The sequence below is a fragment of the Antennarius striatus genome, chromosome 14 (genome assembly GCF_040054535.1).
Source record: "Antennarius striatus isolate MH-2024 chromosome 14, ASM4005453v1, whole genome shotgun sequence".
NCBI classification, from domain to species: Eukaryota; Metazoa; Chordata; class Actinopteri; order Lophiiformes; family Antennariidae; genus Antennarius; species Antennarius striatus.
The window spans coordinates 1,484,768-1,502,876 of NC_090789.1; the positions used below are offsets into that span (position 1 = coordinate 1,484,768).

Below are 18,109 nucleotides of genomic sequence, written 5' to 3' on the forward strand. Positions count from 1 at the left end.
ACCTTAGTTCCATCGGTGTCGTAAATCCCCCTTGTGGATGGGGGTGGGGGGTCACACCGAAATACACAACAGCCAGCTAACACATCCGATGCTAACGCCGATGCTAACACTTACCTTGGCCATCTGAGCCTGGACACCGGTGGCTTTGAGGGATGAAACGGCCTTCTGCGCCGCCGCCGGGCTATCGAAGTCCACAAAGCCGTAGCCTGGGGGGCAAATAGAAAAGAAAGGCGTTAGCAATGCAGACGCTAACAAGTCGACTGACAGGCGGAGGGTAATTGTGGCGGTAATAGGTCGCTAACACGACTACAGAGGCTGCCAGTTCTCATCACGGGTGAGCGCGACATTGTTTGATAATTAGCGACGCTGACGTTCATGTGGGGGGAGGGGGGGCACTATGCATCTTAATTAGCAGCACGGATGAGTGATTTAGTAATAACAAACCCCGGCATCCTGCCCACCTCCACACACACACACACATCCATTTTACCAAGTAGAATAATTCATGTGATGCTAATTCTGTGATTGAGAGTAAATGATTAAAGGAATAATACGCGCTCAAACACACAGACAGAAGTGTAAATTAATTCCTCAAATCATCACTGAGTCATTTTCAGTTTTCGCGTCTCCGCCGATGAATCCTATCCGCCGTCGCCGCCGCGACTCAACACTTGGAATATTAACACAACCTCCGTAATCCTCTCTGCTGACAGCGAATCAAAGATGATGCCATTTCTTCTCTATGGCGTCTCGCTTACAAACGCGTAAACGCCGATTGCGTTCCTGTGCCTCCGTCTCGCGTTCCTCTACGTCTCGGAATCGTCATCCATCTCTCTCTTCATATTTTTCCTGACATTAACGGCGACCAGTCCCATCTGGAAATTCATCAAAGCGGGAAAAGCGCAGAATGTGAAATCTACTGATGTGATTTATGAGTTATTGTGATCCCGACATTCTCCGGGATGTATCGGAGATGGGGCGGGGGAGGGGTCATGCCTGTGTTAATTAAAATTTGGCGGCGGATTAATAGCAGTCAATGGCGCCCCCTGCTCCGGTGGATGATGGAAGTGATACCCAAAAATACCAACATCACCAGAATGTCAGGATCCGAACGTGGTTTGTTCCACGGCAGGAGGAGTGGGTCGAGGCGTGGCGACGCTGGGGGGGGGGGGCTAAGGTTATTTTCCTGTCAGGCTGCGGTGAAGGAGCGTGAAGAAATGTGAAAATCATAAGCTGTGGCGGAAGAGAAATCGAGTGGAATGACTCATTAATGGCCTGCTGTTAGAACTGGGGCTGAAGGGGGCGGGGCTGGACTGGAGGGAGGTGGGCCTGGGAGAAGTAGGCGGGGCTATGATGAACTGGAGGGCTCATTCATACGTTTATATACTGGAAAAACTAAAATTATAATATATAGAAAATATGAACTGAGTTTAAAGATTTCTAAAACTTTATTTAAAACTTTATAAGCAAAAATAAAAGTATTTATAAGCACAGCTTTGTGTTCGGATCCCAGCAACTTCCGTTGTCAGAGGTCAACCTTTAGCTCATGATGGGCATACACCGAATCAAATCCATTAACAGAGACAACAGATTCTGTCCTTTCCGTTAACTTCCGAGGGTTATTTTTACCCAGGAAGTCTGGAGTGCCGCCCACCTTCGTTAGAAGTCTGTCTGCTGCCGTCGCCAATCGATCCACATCCTCCACGTGGTTTTTAGTCTTGTGACCGCAAAAAAACTAAAAGCTGGCGTCATCCACTGGCTTTGGGTGTTTTCCACTCAGCATCACATGAAATTCAATGTTTGGATTAAATTCCCTGGAATGAAGGTGAAAATTCAAGAACTTTGGGTTTGATATCTCCAAGTAAAGGCAAGGAAATTGCACTTCCTGTGCAAAGGTAAATCCTTGGGATCTGATTGGTCTAGCCCTGGTCTAGACGTTAGAACGCGTTAAGAACACGCCTCAATGAGAGAACACTGACCTACATTCAGACAGCTGTGAATAGATGGAGGGAAAGAATGTGTAAAAAGAACGGCAGAGTGACGAGGAGGTTATTTGGGGTCTGCCGCGTTCTTGGAAGAGGGTTGGATCGACACTCTGGCAGCTGCCTCCGGAACGCCGCTGCAATGTGCACTTAGTTAGACGATACACACAATGATTGTGTAATGTGGGTGTTTGATCCGTGGCCCCGGGGCCCCGCGCCGTTCAGGGCCGGCTTTTGTCGAAGAGTGTTTTGTTTGTGCTTTTATGTGTTACGTATGTGGGAATGTGTTCACTTCCCGCCGACAGCTCTGTCGTTGCTGCTTTAACAACGTTTTAAACATACAAAGTCAAATATATTGATTTGTTGTCCCAGCTGGCATTAGCTAGTTAGCCTAGCCCGCTAACACACAATGCAAAATCATGTTATAATAGCAGCTCCTTCATTTTTTTGGGTTTAACCCTGGGGGACTCCTTAAAATTGTGACACACAATTATTAGCTAGTGCACAAACGGGCCATCTCATAAAAGTGTTAAAAAAATGTAACACAGAAGTATATTTTTTCTTTTAATGCATCAGATCTTTTCAATTATTTCAGACCGATCCATAGATATAAAGTTTATTATAATTTCTTTATTATTATTATTTATGTTTATATGGACTTTGTCATTAGAACCCTGTTTTTCATTCAATTGGAAAAAGACAAAATATTTCAAATTGCACCCGGATACTCAACCATTTAACTATGCTGTAACTGTACGTGTATGACATCACACCTCACACACTTTGACACACACACACACACACACAACTGCGGTGTGTTTCTAAACAGCACGGCTGGATCTTTCCACGCCGGCGTTCCGGAGCCTCTCCAGTAGTACCGACATCCAATCGATAACTGTCGCTTAAAAGCAGCTTAAAACGACCGGCTACATGCATGGAGGCTGATAATACTGACACACACACACACACACACATATACACATACACACATGCTTACTGTATGTGCACACTGATAAGAATAAAGCGAGTGCGAGCTGCCGGATCATATTTCCCAGTCTGGCTCTAATAGGGAGGCTGTCGAGATAAAAGGGCCGTCTTCAGTCAGCTGCTGCAGGATGGGACCAGTTCTGTTCCACTGTGGCCACACTGCAGGAATAAATGTGTGTGTGTGTGTGTGTGTGTGTGTGTGTGTGTGTGTGTGTGTGTGTGTGTGTGTGTGTGTGTGTGTGTGTGTGTGTGTGTGTGTGTGTGTGTGTGTGTGTGTGTGTGTGTGTGTGACACCGCCCCCACACCCCCCCACCACAGAGGTCTAGGAGTACAGTAGATGGCACCTCAGGCGACACAGAAGTCCTCGGCGGTGAGTGGAGATAAGGGACTCATTACAACGCCTCCATCGACGTATCAATCACCCGCGCATCATTCATGCACCGTCAAATTATGCTAATCCTAATTACTTCTGGGGAAATTACCATTCTTTATCTGCTAATAGTCGGGATTGTTTGGGGTTTCCTATCCTCTATACCCGCCGACGTTTTCCCCAATATTTCCATTTTTCCACATTCTCACATTCAGCGCTAATGATCCCATTTTGCGCCGCATACAATGGAATAATAAGGTCCTAAGTATGAATAATGAATCAACCACGAGTCACGGCGCATTACGGCAGCGCGCAGGGCAAACGGCGTAATTGTTTACGTCCTCGTGAGTCATCAAGATGAGCGCCAAAGACGCCACCGCCGTTCGCACACGGGTGATTAATCACCACGGTTACAAGTATGTTAATATTTCGTACTTTGCATGTATAAAAGTAATTACGGTTAAGGGAGGAGATGGATGGGCCTCTCCATGGACAAATATGCAGAACAATAGTCCTAATGTGGTTCTTATGATTCATGGAGGAGCGGCGGTGAAGTGTTTTGTTTTCCTGCATCGTGTCATGTCGTGACCTCCGACCTCCAAGGACACGCCCAACATCTCCGTGACTAAAGGAGATAATCGATCAATAAAGACGCATTGGTTAGGACGTTCAGAATCAAGTCCACTGACGTCCGCTACTCGCCATCAGATAAAATTTCGAAAGAAACGTTAAAAAGAAAAGTTTAATAAAAAAGCCTAAAAAAAAGTTTTAAAAAAATATATATGTAAGGTCCTATGGAACCTACTGACAAATGTCAATTTTTAAAAAAATAAAATTTGTATATATGAGCTTTCATTTTATATAATATATAATTTTTGCACATGTCTGATTGTACACATCAAATTTTTTCGGGGGAAAAAAATTAATGACGGAAAAGAATAAAAATCCTGAAACCAGGAGTGAATCAAATATAATACGTTTGTGAAAAACATTTAAATTTCATAATTTAACTTTTATTTTTTGCCTTAAAATTAAATGAAAACAGTAAACTTCAATCAACACACATTTGAAATGCATGAAACTAAAAAAAAAAAGTGCTTAATTTTACTAAATTTCAGACGGAACTGAGCTTTTTGATTTAAGTGACGGGGAAAAAGCCCAAAAAGGAGTCGCTAAATAAATTTATTGCTTTGCACATTTAAAAGTGTCCTTGGTTGCCGCGGCGCTGCAGGGAGGGGGGGTGGTTGGTGGGTTGGTAGGGGGGGGGGGTGTGGCGAGCTGAGCAAACACTGAGGGCGAGCAGCGGAGTTTTAAATAGTGACACGACATCCGTGACGAACTGCGGCCGCATCCAGACCGCCTTGGTCGCATTCCAAACCCGGAGCTGAGCATCCTCGCTTCTCCATCCGCGGCCACCGTCGACACGGCAACGGGAACATCACACGCCCTGTGTGTGTGTGTGTGTGTGTGTGGACTGGGTGTGTACACATGCTTGTGTACGACCTGTAATTTTCTTGTTTGTGTGCGTACACCAGCGGGTGTTTGAGTAAACGAGAAGGGGGGAGGGGAAAGGGGGCGGGGTCATAAATCTATCTGACTTGAAGGATCACACAAAAACATCTGTAGCGCTTGTTTTTTTTGTTTGTTTTTTAAACGCCGTGTAAGAACACCTTGGCCGCCGCCGCCGCCGCCAGCGCGGTAAATCCAGCTGTGTGATTGGCTGGGCAGACACAGATGGGAGTCAATGAGCTAAAGCAGTGTGTGTGACCTTTACGCCCCCCCACCGGACACCGACTATCCCTCATTTACTCCAGGCGTCGTCGTCCTCCTGCCTTCACTTAGCAGACGATTCCCATTTGTTGTACAATAAGTCACACCTTCAAGATGAGACGCCGGGCAATTAACTTACCCCCCAGCCCCCCCCCCACGTCGATTTACAGCCCAGGCATTCATCTTGGGCCCGGGCAGCCGGCCGATTGGCCGTATCGTATTTCTTGTCATCTTCTCCGGGGCGGTGGAGGCGTGTCCTTGTCAGGGGAAACTGTTAGCATCCCTGTAGCCCTGATGCTACGTCACAAGTTCCCTTTACACTTTGTTTACCGCTAAAGTATTAAAGTATTCTAACATATGGGTGCGACGTAATGACTTCCTCTCCTTCATTTTACTCATCATTTTTCTTACTTCCTTTCCGCCCATTTTTCCCTCCTTAATTAATTCATATCTCCTCTCTCTCATTAGCTTTAGCGCGGCGCCATATGGCCTCCGCTGCATCTTCAGCTTTAAATTCAGCATGACACTATTTAAAATGTGTGTGTGTGTGTGTGTGTGTGTGTGTGTGGGTGTGTGTGTGTGTGTGTGTGTGTGTGTGTCACACCTCTTCGCTCTCCGATGGGTTTAAAATAATCCTCGCTCAAAACTAAATTAAAAAAAAAAAAAAAAGTTAAAACTATTAAAAGAGTATTTAGCTCCTAAATGAAGCCAACGCGTGAATGCCGTTGCTGCTCGGGTCTCCGTTAGCGTCGTTAGCATGCTAGCTCAACAGGAAGTCACCGTTGTGTCGGGTGCGATGCGCGAAAAAGCACTTCAGACCGGTGCGAGACATGAAGAGTGATAATTACGAGTCAAGAGGTTGTTAGAATGAGACCCGCAGCAAGTGTGGTTGCACCGCATGGACGCTGCACCACACACACACACACACACACACACACACACACACACACACACGCACACACACACACACACACACACACACACACGGATAAACAAGCACTAACCTGTAAATGCCAAACGCCGCACATGTTAACAAAGCGTACGTTCACACGCACACATTAGGGCTCAAATGTCAAACAGCGTCGGATCGCTAACAGCAGCCGCTAACGCTAACACACTAACGCTAAAATGCCATGACAATGGCGCCATCCTTCACTCCACCTATAGAGCGTCTTATCATTAAACGTATGACGGTATCCCTGTTACCCGCACCCCCCCAGGACTGAAATAAGGTAGCTAATCCCGTCAGACGGGCGGGGCTTGTGATCCAGTTGGACAAACTCCGTAGGCAAACAAGAAAAAGAGCCCCTCACTCGGAAACAAGTGCTCCTTTTCCTTCCGTCATGCATCTGTTAGTCATTCCTGAGGAACGCCCCTCCCCCTTACCTGCCCCCACCCCCCCACAGCAAGTCCAAGTTATGATTTATGCCCTCCTTAACTAATCAGAGGGAGGGTCATTAGTCAGGGGACGGGGAAGAGGGCCCGAGCATTGGCAGGTCAGCGGGGGGCCATTTCTTGCATCGCCATTCCTTCCGCCTTCAGGTGGGGGAGGGGCAGCAAGCGTGGGATAAGAGATGACTGGGGGCACGCCCGTCACCTTCCACTACCGGCGAGGCATTCAGGAGCGCCGGGATGCCTTTGAAAAGGGGTTGCGGCGCTGAAAACCAACCGGGGTCGAGTTTGTTTCTCCCGTATTTTTACGTCCCAGGCTGTAACGCCCCCAAACGGGCGATGATGCCACAATTCCCACGGGAAATTTCCGCTTACTTTGACCTCTGATTTCGACAGCTCCCGGATTTCAACCTCACGGCAACCCCCGGGTCGCACTGGCGCTGATTAGAAGTGCACGCATTCGCTCAACGACGGCAAAAAAAAAAAAAAACAGAACAGGAAGCGGAAGGAGGTGCCAAAGGTCAAGAGCTGGAGGAACGCTTGTGTTTACGGAAGACTCGGACCAATCGGATACGGATTAGGAATCGGATTATCCTTCAACTCATTTACGCGTCGCAAGCAGGAAACGGGACGCTCCCCTCCCCCACTCTCTGTGTCTCTCCAGCCAATTCCTGGTCTTTCCAGAAAAGAAAAAAGCCCGCCATTGGCCGCACTTCAGTCGAGATTCTCATCTGCACATAATTCACTTTCAAAGGGCAGAAGGGGCGGCAAATAGAATCCTTAATTGTGCCGGAGCGGCGTACAACACAGACAAATGTTTACATCTCAGCCCCCTAATGAGAAACCAATAACGGATGCAAAAAGCACTCTACCGCCCCCCCTTCTTTCCCCTGTTCCCCCCCTCCCTGCCCTTCTTTCCCGCCATACATGCAAACGCGCAATGAGAAACAGGCGCCGCCGGAAAAGCACCACCTCATTCGTCAGCGGCCCTCGTGCGACGTTACAATCAAGCCGCCGACGCGGCGATAAATCAGGTTTTTTTAAATAAAATACTACCCATAATTCTCCATTAGGATGGAAGAAGGGATGCTGCAGGTTGTAACGGTCACACGTGCCGCCCAGCGAGGAAGATGATGGAGCGCCTCGGTCCGACGGACTCCACGAAAGCGCCAGGATCTCGGAGCAGCGGTCTTATCTCTCCGGGAATGGAAACCGAGCTGAGGGCACTTCCTGCGCCCGCGGCGCCGGCAGGACGAATCAAACATCTCCGTCTGGTTTGGTCGGGCCTGCTTTATTTCAAGCGCCGCCCCCATTGGGGACGGATGGCGATCGCGTTCCGACCGCGACGCAAACCCCAAACGCCACCGGAGAAAAGAGCATCCAAAACGGGAATGTATTTATTGCCGTGCACAGACGTGTGTGTGTGTGTTTGCCTGGAGGTGTGTGTGTGTGTGTGTGTGTGTGTGTGTGTGTGTGTGTGTGTGTGTGTGTGTGAGTCAGGAACCGGGAACATGGAGAGGCTTGTTGAAAGGCCTGTGTGGCGGCGGAGACACAGGCGCACACGCTGTGATGTTAGAAATAGGATTGATAGATCCGCTGCATGGCAACTGCTGCCGCGGGAGTGGAGCGCACCTCCGGCAGATGGATGGGGAGGTGTGTGTGTGTGTGTGTGTGTGTGTGTGTGTGTGTGTGTGTGTGTGTGTGTGTTTGAGTGCGTGGGAGAGGTGTATTACACGGTCTGACGGTGCCACAGCAAACGCACACGCTTGTGCACCGACGGGCGGACGTATAGATTGATGCACGGAAGCGGGGAAACAATGGTGTGCGTGGGCGCCGCACCTGCGCCGGTGTGTGTGTGTGTGTGTTTGCATTCATGCTAAAACACACACACACACACACACACACACACACATTTTGACATCTGAACTGTAAGTACAGAACGCGTCATCGTCGTTCTGTTTTTCCATAACGGCGTCCTCACCCACGCTCTCACTCCTACGCCCGTCATCCGCCGTCCAATCAGAGTCCGTCGTTTCAGAAACCGACTTAGTTTTTATTTGAATTGACGGAGCGGTTTTGGACGAATGGCACGGTTTAAGCTCCAGCCAATCAGGGTCCAACATCACTTCCTGCTTATAATCACAGGATGACTAACGGGAGGCGTCGTGAAGCGGCGGTCTACAAAGTCGGTTTGTTTAAGTGGGCGTGGCCTTCTTGAGCAGAGAGGCCACGCCCACTTAAACACAATCCTTGTTTTCAAAAGGACAGAAAGAAATAGTCCTTGTCTTGATAATCAGCTCTTTTTATCCATCCTGTCAAAAGCAGAGGTCCTTTTTTTCCGCCACATTTTGACCCAGAGCTTGTCTGGCAGGATAAACTCAGGTGTGCAGCCCTGTTGAGGAGGCGGCTTCACCTTGAAAATCCACACTTCAGAGACGGGGGAAACCACAAAAAGCAATTAAAAGTATTGATGGAACTTCAATAGCTCTTAAACAGTGCTGCCAGGCACCTCGGGGGCGAGCAGCACGCTAATCTTTTTTCTTCCCTTCTCTCCGTCTCCCCCGTCTTGGAGTCCTCCTCTGCTGAAGCTGGTGTTGATCATTACCGACTGATTGCGACGCAACAAAAGAGGAACATGTGAAATCTATTTCCGGCCCAGCGAGGCAGGTGACTGGAGTAAAAAAAATAGAGCCAGGACCTGGAGAAGAAGGTGAACGTGACAATGAGAGTAATTAAAGTTTATCTTTTCCCAACTAGCTTATTAGCCCTTTAATTGGTTTGGGACGCGCGCACGTTCATGCATGTGAACCAATCCAAATGAGTCACTGATGTCATTGTGCGCGGACGCTAATGGAGGTTTGGCTGAAACGCATTCAGGATTGCCTTCCATACGACGAAACAGGAAATTGAAGAGGAGATGAAGAAGGTCTGAGGTAACGCTGCTCGTCTGTTTATCCTCTGGGTGCCGTCCTGTTCAGCTAGCGCCTCGCTACGCGCCTGATTTACAGCGCCGGGCGCCCTCGCTGATGTCTAAATTTACCTCAGGCCTTGGGTGGCGGCTGCCGTGACACGCCGCGCTAAAGACGGATAGCTAGTGTCGTAAAACAAAGTGACGGCACAAGACGGAGGAACGCGTGACTTACCTTTGCATTGGTTGGTGTTCTTATCCAGGATGGCCTTGGTTGACACGATTTTCCCGTACCTGTGAGGACGAAAAGTTAAAGTTAATACTGCTGAAGGAAAACAGAGGATTTCACTCAGGATGTCATCAAATCAAGTCACATTAAATTATACTTATATTGTGCAAAATTTGGCAGAAGTTATCCCAATGAGTCTCTGAGGTCTATTTACAGAAAGCCAACAGAATCCTCCAGGAGCTAACAGCAATCAGGAAAAAGTTCTATTTACCAGGCAGAAACCTTGGACAGACCCTAAATCCTTGAGGATCAGGCAATTGAACCACATTTTTCAGAAAAAAAAAAACAGGAAGAAACTTTTTAACAGGCAGAAACCTCGGCCAGACCCCGACCCTTCGAGGATAAGGCAATTGAACCACATCTTTCAGAAAAAAAAGGCAGAAACCTCGGCCAGACCCTGACTTCTTGAGGCGATTGAACCACATCTTTGAGGAAAAAAAAACAGGAAGAAATTTTTTAACAGGAAGAAACCTCGGCCAGACCCCAACTCCTCGAGCATCCGGCAATTGAATCACTTTTTTTTTTTAAAAACACACAAAACTTTTTACCAGGCCGAAACCTCGGCCAGACCCCAACTTCTTCAGCATCTGCTGATGGAACCACGTCTTTAAAAAAAACAAACAAAAAAAAACAAGCAGAAACTTTTTAACAGGCAGAAACCTCGGTCCGACCCTGACTCCTGTAGGTTCCCGCGATTTAGCCATGACTCGCAATTTGCAAATTGGTCCGACCGTCAAATGCTACTGGAAGGAGACGTCACTGGAGGCTGATAGCATTTGTTTACAGCGTTCGTCTGACGTTCATTGAAAGTCTGAAGAACAATCCCTAAAGTTCTGCTGGAGCGTGAAGAAGCGCGTTGTTCTCTAATTATTACCCAGCGTGCCCCCCGGTGGACTTCGTCGACACGTTAGCTTCCATCCACATGCGTGCGTGCACCGTATGCGCTGGCGTGCCGTGGCATATGCCGGCGCGTTTCGCACAATTACAATTGTGCACGTGACGAATGCAGGTCTGCGTATAAATATGAGAGCGAGAAACAATTCCCGGCGTGTTCAATCTCAATTTCCCTATGTGTGCACATCACAATGAGCGAACTGAGAAAAGACGGCAATTCTTTCGTCTCTTACACACACACACACACACACACACACACACACACACACACACACACACACATTGTAGGGAAGAAGCAGTGGTGCATCCCGACCCATATTTCACCAGCAGGGGATAATTGTGCCATTTCTCAACGAGTGGCGGAGACTCTATTTACTGCATGCTGCGGTGGGGTGGGTGGTGGATATGAACTGATGAGCACCAAGAGGAAAACTACCAGCTCTCTTTCTCGCTCACGAACACACACACACACACACACACACACACACACACACACACACACACACACATGCAGACATCACTCACCAATCAGCGAGTCTCTTTTGCAGAAAAACATGCCGTTTTAGCGATAGGGATCCATAATCTGCTGCAGCAGAACAGAACCGACGGGCGACGTTTTGATCACGCTGAGACGCAAGACGAGCGGAGAGGGTGCGTTTGATTAGAGAGCCTGCAGAGCCGGGTTAGCGACGGAGCTATTTCGGTTTTCGGCGGGGAAAAAAGGAGATTTTTGGGAACGAATTAAAAAAAAAAAAGTTTATTAAATAATCAAGCGCTGAATAGACAATAAAATCCAACGTCGTTCCCATTATGTTGGGGTTTTTTTTTCCTGGCGCGACATCAAAGCCACGCGTTTGGTTTCCTCCTGGAGGCCTTACCTGTTTGTTTCCACACAGGTGCGTTTCTCCTTCTTCTTCTTCTCCTGCGTTGGAGAGAAACGACGTCGCGTGCTTCCAGTCTGGGAATCAGTTAAAAAGCTCGGTGCTTCTGGCACAAATTGGGGGAAAAGTTCTCATTAAAACTTTGTTTGGACTCGGGGGAAGCCGGAGACAGAAGCGTCGCCATGCCAACTCATCACCGCTCGCCTCATTAAATGTTAAAAACGACTCATCAACGCCGCCGTCACGCCGTCCAAATCCACTCTACACAAAGACGGAGCGGCCGGGATGAAGAGGAGAGGTGGACGGAGCCAGGACGGAGTGTGTGTGTGTGTGTGTGTGTGTGTGTGTGTGTGTGTGTGTGTGTGTGTGTGTGTGTGTGTGTGTGTGTGTGTGATGTCACAAATCTTATCCTCCACTCCTGTCTTCATTCTGACGCAATATCAACGCGTTTTAGAGGCTTTGTGGGTTATTTTTAGGCGTACAAACGTACACTAGAGGCTCGTCCACGACGTCCCAGCATGCATTGCTTTGATTTTGACTCTCTTACTGGATGAAACGTCATCAGAGCTCAGAACGAAGAACCGCAGCGCGTCACTGTGGTGGTTCTGGTAGAACGGGAACAGAGGAACGGACCACCCAAGTGTTGTACCGAGAGCACACACACACACACACACACACACACACACACACACACACACACACACACACACACACACACACACACATTTATTTATTCTTCACTTTATTCATCTTTCCTCTGTATGCAAAGCATTCTGGGAGTTTTCTCCTACCCCTCCATTTTGAGTCTGCACCTGGACGACCACCACCCCCCCTCCCTCCATCCCCTGGAGAAAACAAGACACGCCTCCCCACAGCGGAGGGGCGGGGCCGAGGCGCGGGATTGGACCTGCTGCCCACTGTGAGTGGGCGGGACCGGGGCGCGGGATTGGACGACCGTCTCTGGGCGCCGCTGAACTTCCCTGTTGTTTCGCTGAAGCTCTGAAAACTGTGCTTCAGGCGTGTTCAGCACCTCTGAAGCACCGTGTGGGGGGGCAGGAGGCGGGGTGGGGGGCAGGAGGCGGGGGGCAGGTGTGAACAGAGCTCTGTAGAGAATAATCACTAGGACTCATCACCTGTTAGGCTTTATGTAAAACAATAAGAGGAATACAGAACAGGAGTGTTCTCACGCTGCACCATCCAACCACCATCCAACCATTATCCGACTGCCATCCAACCACGTTCCAACCACCGTCCAACCTTCACAGGTCTGAAGGATGAAGCTGATGACATACAACGGGGGCATCCGTGTTTTCTTTCCCATTCTGATTTTGGGGCGCACTTCTAAAGAAAAGGAGCGTCTTCCTCCAGGTAACCTATATTTCCACGAGATGCATTTTAAGTCTTTGATGCTGATGCTGGCGATGGGTGTCATGGTAACAGACGGAGGGGACACAACAGAGGGAAGTCAGATGGATGAGAAACGCCACTTCTTTATAGCAATCAAAGATAAAACGGAGAAATGGGATGGAAGGAAACGGAGAAGAAGGTGACAGAAATGTCCTCAGAAGACGTGATAATTAGACTCCTGAGCAGGAAAGAGAGAATTCTGAATGCTTGGGAAAGTATATATATGTAGATGTAAATATTATATATCATTATATATGTCATGAGCTTGGAATGGTATTCCAAATATGTCCCAGTGGGCTGTCTTGGGAAGGCTTTGGTCTATCTTTGGTCTATCTTTGGTCTATCTTTGGTCTATCTTCTGAGGAGCTGGAGGAGGCCACCAGGAAGAGGGAGGTTAAGACGCCTTAGAATTAATGAATTAATGTTCCAATTAAAAGCTTTTTAAGATCTCTAAATTTAATTTCGTTGTAAATTTAAAATCTTTTTGCGCCACCTAAAGCCCGTCACCAACGGAGTGATGGAGCGTTTGTACTGGCAGACATAAAAAGAGGTTGTTGGCACTCGGAGAGAGATTCCCAGAGGAAGGAGCATCATGACAGCAGGAAGTGGGACGGACAAAACGCAGACAGAGCGGCACAGGATACCGAGCTTTCATAAATAAGGGATGTATTTTTAGACACGGGTAAAAAGAGACGTCTGGTGGCTAAAATAAGACGGCTGATGAAAGTCAAGGAAACAACAAAGAAAGCGAGAAAAAAAAACGAGAAGTCGATCAGAAAATAATTTGCCTCCTCAAAATTGCCGTTTTCGCATTTTGCTCAAAACAAGTTTGTCGGAATGTAACGTCATTTATCTCCAATCGCCTGGAAAAGCCTTATATACTTCTGGAGAAGAATTCCATCACTTATGTCAAAAGGATAATGGGGCTAAATTATAAAAGCATTATAGTATAATTATCAAAACAGTGTGTTGGCAAAGATGTGCAGCAATGAATCAAAAAAAGCTTCAACAAATTGGATAATTCCTTTTTGGCACTCCGGCGCCGTTGGTTTGCTTTGCCAGAATTTCCTTCTTGCTTTTGAGGTGCTGGCGTTGTCCCGTGTTTGTTGATGGGTTTGCGTAAATGGAAAAATGCTGATTTCCAGTTCTTTAACAGTCTGTCAATGTGGGAAGCTGCCTACGTTTCTGGTATAATTTTATTTTTTCTGAAACATTTCATTTTGACAATGAGGCACAAAAGAGCGACACCGTTGCAAGACAACCATCACACACATTCCCACCGACGTCCGTCGGTATAAACGGATTGCGATTTGTCCTCATGAACATTTATTTCACCTGGAAAATGGAAAGGATGACAAGTTGATTAGAGTCATTCAAAGTTTCCCGTCTCGCTGCATAATGGAGTAGATCATCGCCGCCAGCGGAAACACGCCACCGGGCTCCAGGCGGCTAATTCATAAAGAAAAAGACGGCGATTTAAAAGTTTAAGAATTTATTAGCAAAGTTAAATTTCAAACATAAATCGTAGCATTAGGGGATTTTAATGAAGGAAAGTTTTAGGGTGGCATCAGTTAGCTAAAGTTAGCCCGAGACTCCAATTACTTCTTTCTCATTAAAGTAACATAAAAAGTTGTTGAACGTAACAGATGGGGTTCACCTTGGGTGAATTCATTTAAAAGAAAATTTGTCAGCTTTGAAAATAAATTTTTAAAAAAGAAAACGACAAAATTGTGCAAAAAAATTCGCACAAGAACACAGTTTGACTGTACAGAATACAACACATAAAAATGTCAACAAAAACACCACAGCATCGCTACGACAACAACAGGAAGTCTTTGCCATGAAAATGGGAAGGAGCTCCTGACTGACAAGCCTCCTATTGGAGAAATTTAGCTAAGCTAGCAACTCAGGTATGTAGCACTGGAACATAACTTTAATTTTGTTGGCGCCCCCTAGTGGCAGGGAGGTTCTCTCTCTCTATTTTTCTCTCCTCCTGCAGAGCCTGTTTTGCAGACCAGCCTGTTTATTTGGAGGTGTCCAAACCATCAAACCCACACGCCACGCACCGCTGTCTTGACACGCACAAATGAACACATCTCATCGGCGCCGGTGCCGCTTCTGCTTTCCAGATCCTGCGTCAAATCAAAGGGAAACACCGGTGGAAGGAAACGGGGGATAAAAGAGAGGCAAGAAAGAACGGGAGGATGAAGAGTTGCAGCCGGAGTTTCCAGAGATCTCGGCTTCCGTCCTTCACGTCGATCAGTCTCCTGCTGTCGCTTCACAAGTCGTTCGGATTAAATGCGGGATGGAGAACGGTTTCACGGCGGTTGCTATGGTTTTTGGGATTTTAACTCTGGGAGGCAGGCTGAGGTGAAACGCAGCTAAGTAACCAGAAAACCTGACTCTCGTGTGCAGTTTGTGTGAATCTAAGCTGATAATTCACATGCAATGAACGTCCCATCGATTAAAAAACCAGGTTACAGGAATTTCTGTCCGAGCATTAACTGTCAAAGGTAAGAAAAAGGAGAAGAAGCCGTCTCCAGCCTTGAAGTACAAACTGTCTGTGGCGTGTACACAGAGATGGGGAGGTAAATAATTCAAAAAAACAGCCTGAGGCCAAATCAGCCTCTCCGCTCGCCCTGGCTTGAAAATCGATGTTCGGGGAGGACAAAGCAGGAGCCTTTTAGTCGGTTTGAAGCGGCCTGTGAAACGACTAAATCACTTCTGCTGGAGCACCGAAGTCGGGGAGATTAGCATGATGAAGAGATAAGAGATGGAAGAGAATAAAGGCAGCGCTCGGACACAGGAGAGAGGGAACCAGAGGGAGAGAGTCTGGTTCCAGGAATAACAGATGTTTCTTCTCGGTGGGAAGCGGTTGCCGTAGGAGTTGTTTAGTTCGGGCATTCCTGCGGCTCCCTCAACTCGACTCGCTTTATTTTCATCCACGATTTAAGCATGACTATCTCTTTATAGTCCGGGTCAGGCATGAATCGAGTCGGTCGGGTTAAGTCTATGCGCACGATTTGGAAAGAGAAGGAGGTGGGACGAACTTTCTGCAAAATCCTGGTTGCTAACTCCGATTGAGCGTCCTTTGGACGGTTCTTGCTCCGCATAAACAGGTGTTCCCAGAGTCACCCTTCCTTTCTATTCCCTCTCTTATTCAGCAAAACTTACGCCACCCCCCCTCGCCGCGCCCTCGGCACGCACAGGAAAGGTTATTTGGACAATTGGCGGTGATTAGATCTTGATTTGGCTCCTTGGCGGCTTTGATGGGACCACGGCGTGGAGATGTAAGCCGGTGTGACTGAGGGCACAGCTGTGGCTGTGACTAAAACTCGGCTTGGAGAACCAGAAAGAAGATGAAAAGGAACCCGGGGATGAAGAGGAGGAATGACGAATCGGGAGCGACGGACCTCTGGGGGGGGGGTTCTCTTTCATGGTGGTGTGGGTTATGTATTCAGGCTGCTGGCAGACTAAATGTGAGCGGCGTTCGCTGTTATTCCAGGTGTGGGCCCAGAAAAAAAGAAAGACTTCCTTTCTTCTCCTTCTCCAATGATTAGCTTCATGGAATATCGAGGCGCTGCCGTTAGCGGGCTAATGAATCGGGCAAGCTAGCTCGTTTGCTTGTTTTGGGGCAAGGTTGCCGTTAGATGTCTTGGCTGCGTGGATCTTAAGGTTGGACCAGCTTGGTGTCTGGATCAAGGCTGGCCCGGAGCCCCGACCCGACGGGGAAAAGCCAAGGAATTTTTCTCACAGTAATGGCTGTTCTCTCCACCACCACCCCCCCATCCCCAAGCTCAGAGCCAGCCAGGGAAGCAGGAAGGCTTCTCGCTATCTGGGTGTCCAGCCAACAGCTCCACTCCTTTGGCCTCCTCTACTCCCATAGATCAGCCCGACGGCTTCAGACCCGGCCAGCTAAATAAAACGGAGATTAAGCGCCCATCTCAAATTCATTTAAGCGCTCATTCAGTAACTCCCAGCATGCATCATCAACCGGTGTAAGCACTAGTCTACACAGCGACCACGGTGAGCAAAGGAAACCTCGGCGTTGGCGACCCAAACAGTCCTACAATCAATTGTTGCTCGACCTCGCCACAACGGACAGAGGTTTAAAAACAATTTACTTTTCCGGTGTTTATCTCCGAGCTGCAAACATTTAATTTTATCCCAAGTTCTTTAAACTTCTATTTTACGGTGTGCAGATGTCTCATTCGCCGTCAACGACTCCGTAATTATCCTTCAAAGGATGATAGACCTTCATAAATGTTGTTAATCGTAGGGCAACGCGAGTCAATTCCTATAAAAAGGAGATAAAGAGGTTTTCAGGAACAGGGGTAAATTACAAAGACGTGAAAAATGGTTCCTGGATGGCGAACAGGTTCAAGCAACAAAACACTATAATCGTCTCAACGAGCTGTTCTCCAAATGGACGGAGTTTCCAAAGTCGCTGTTAAGAACAATGTCACCTCTCATTAAGCATTGAAATTTGATTAATAACGCTAATTGTCATACTTCATTGTGTCTGTTAAGGAATCACAGAAATAATTTTACCACACCGTTGAATTTATAAAGCCTAGACGCGCCAATTAAACCCGTAATCAGTTCAATTTATCAATTTCATACCAGGAGGGGATAAGACGAGCAAACAGATGTGATGTTTTTCGTTCGTTCAAACTTGGGATTTTAAAGGTAAACTGTCGAGTCTGAGCTGCGATAGACGATATCGGATGGCATTGGCTCTTTGGCATCCAAAAGGAAATGCTTAACATTCTCCAATCAGCAGCTTTGCTATGGCCCGTTTTCAAGAATGTATAAGTTTGGCGGCGTTAGCTTTTGAGATAGCGATGAACCAACAGCTGCATGTCAGCATCTTCGACACGTCCAACCGCGAAACGGCTTTGATGTCTTTTGGAGAACAGATTAAAATGCGCTCCAGCAGTTTCGTATCTATCAAAAACTCCAACACCATATTTAGTCGGGGATTGTGGTGTTAGGCGCTAACAGGAAAGGCGAGATCCTGACGGGACTGCAGCGCCATGGCGGTGGCGGTATGACCTTTTCTTGAACGGTGCCACCCGCCTGTCGCTGCAACGGTCTGGATGATTAAAGTTTCAGTGGTGTTGGGTTTTCAATGGCACAGCACACCCCGGGCAACCTTGGGGGCACTTCAGGAGGCGGTAAACACTGAGCAATTCAAGAAGAGTGGGAGGCAACAAGACTGTCTCCGTC

General features: G+C 47.6%; 1 protein-coding gene across 4 annotated transcripts in view; it reads right to left on the reverse strand.

Moving 5' to 3' along the window:
- rbms3 (RNA binding motif, single stranded interacting protein) overlaps positions 1–18,109 on the reverse strand; it is a 166,132-nt gene that overhangs the window by 70,563 nt on the left and 77,460 nt on the right. For all 4 annotated transcript variants that reach the window (XM_068332305.1, XM_068332308.1, XM_068332307.1 and 1 more), the window contains 2 exons: positions 9,645–9,703; positions 115–206 (listed from right to left, as the gene is read on the reverse strand). In XM_068332305.1, coding sequence (XP_068188406.1) covers positions 115–206; positions 9,645–9,703 — 151 coding nt within the window. The remainder of the gene's footprint in view (positions 1–114; positions 207–9,644; positions 9,704–18,109) is intronic.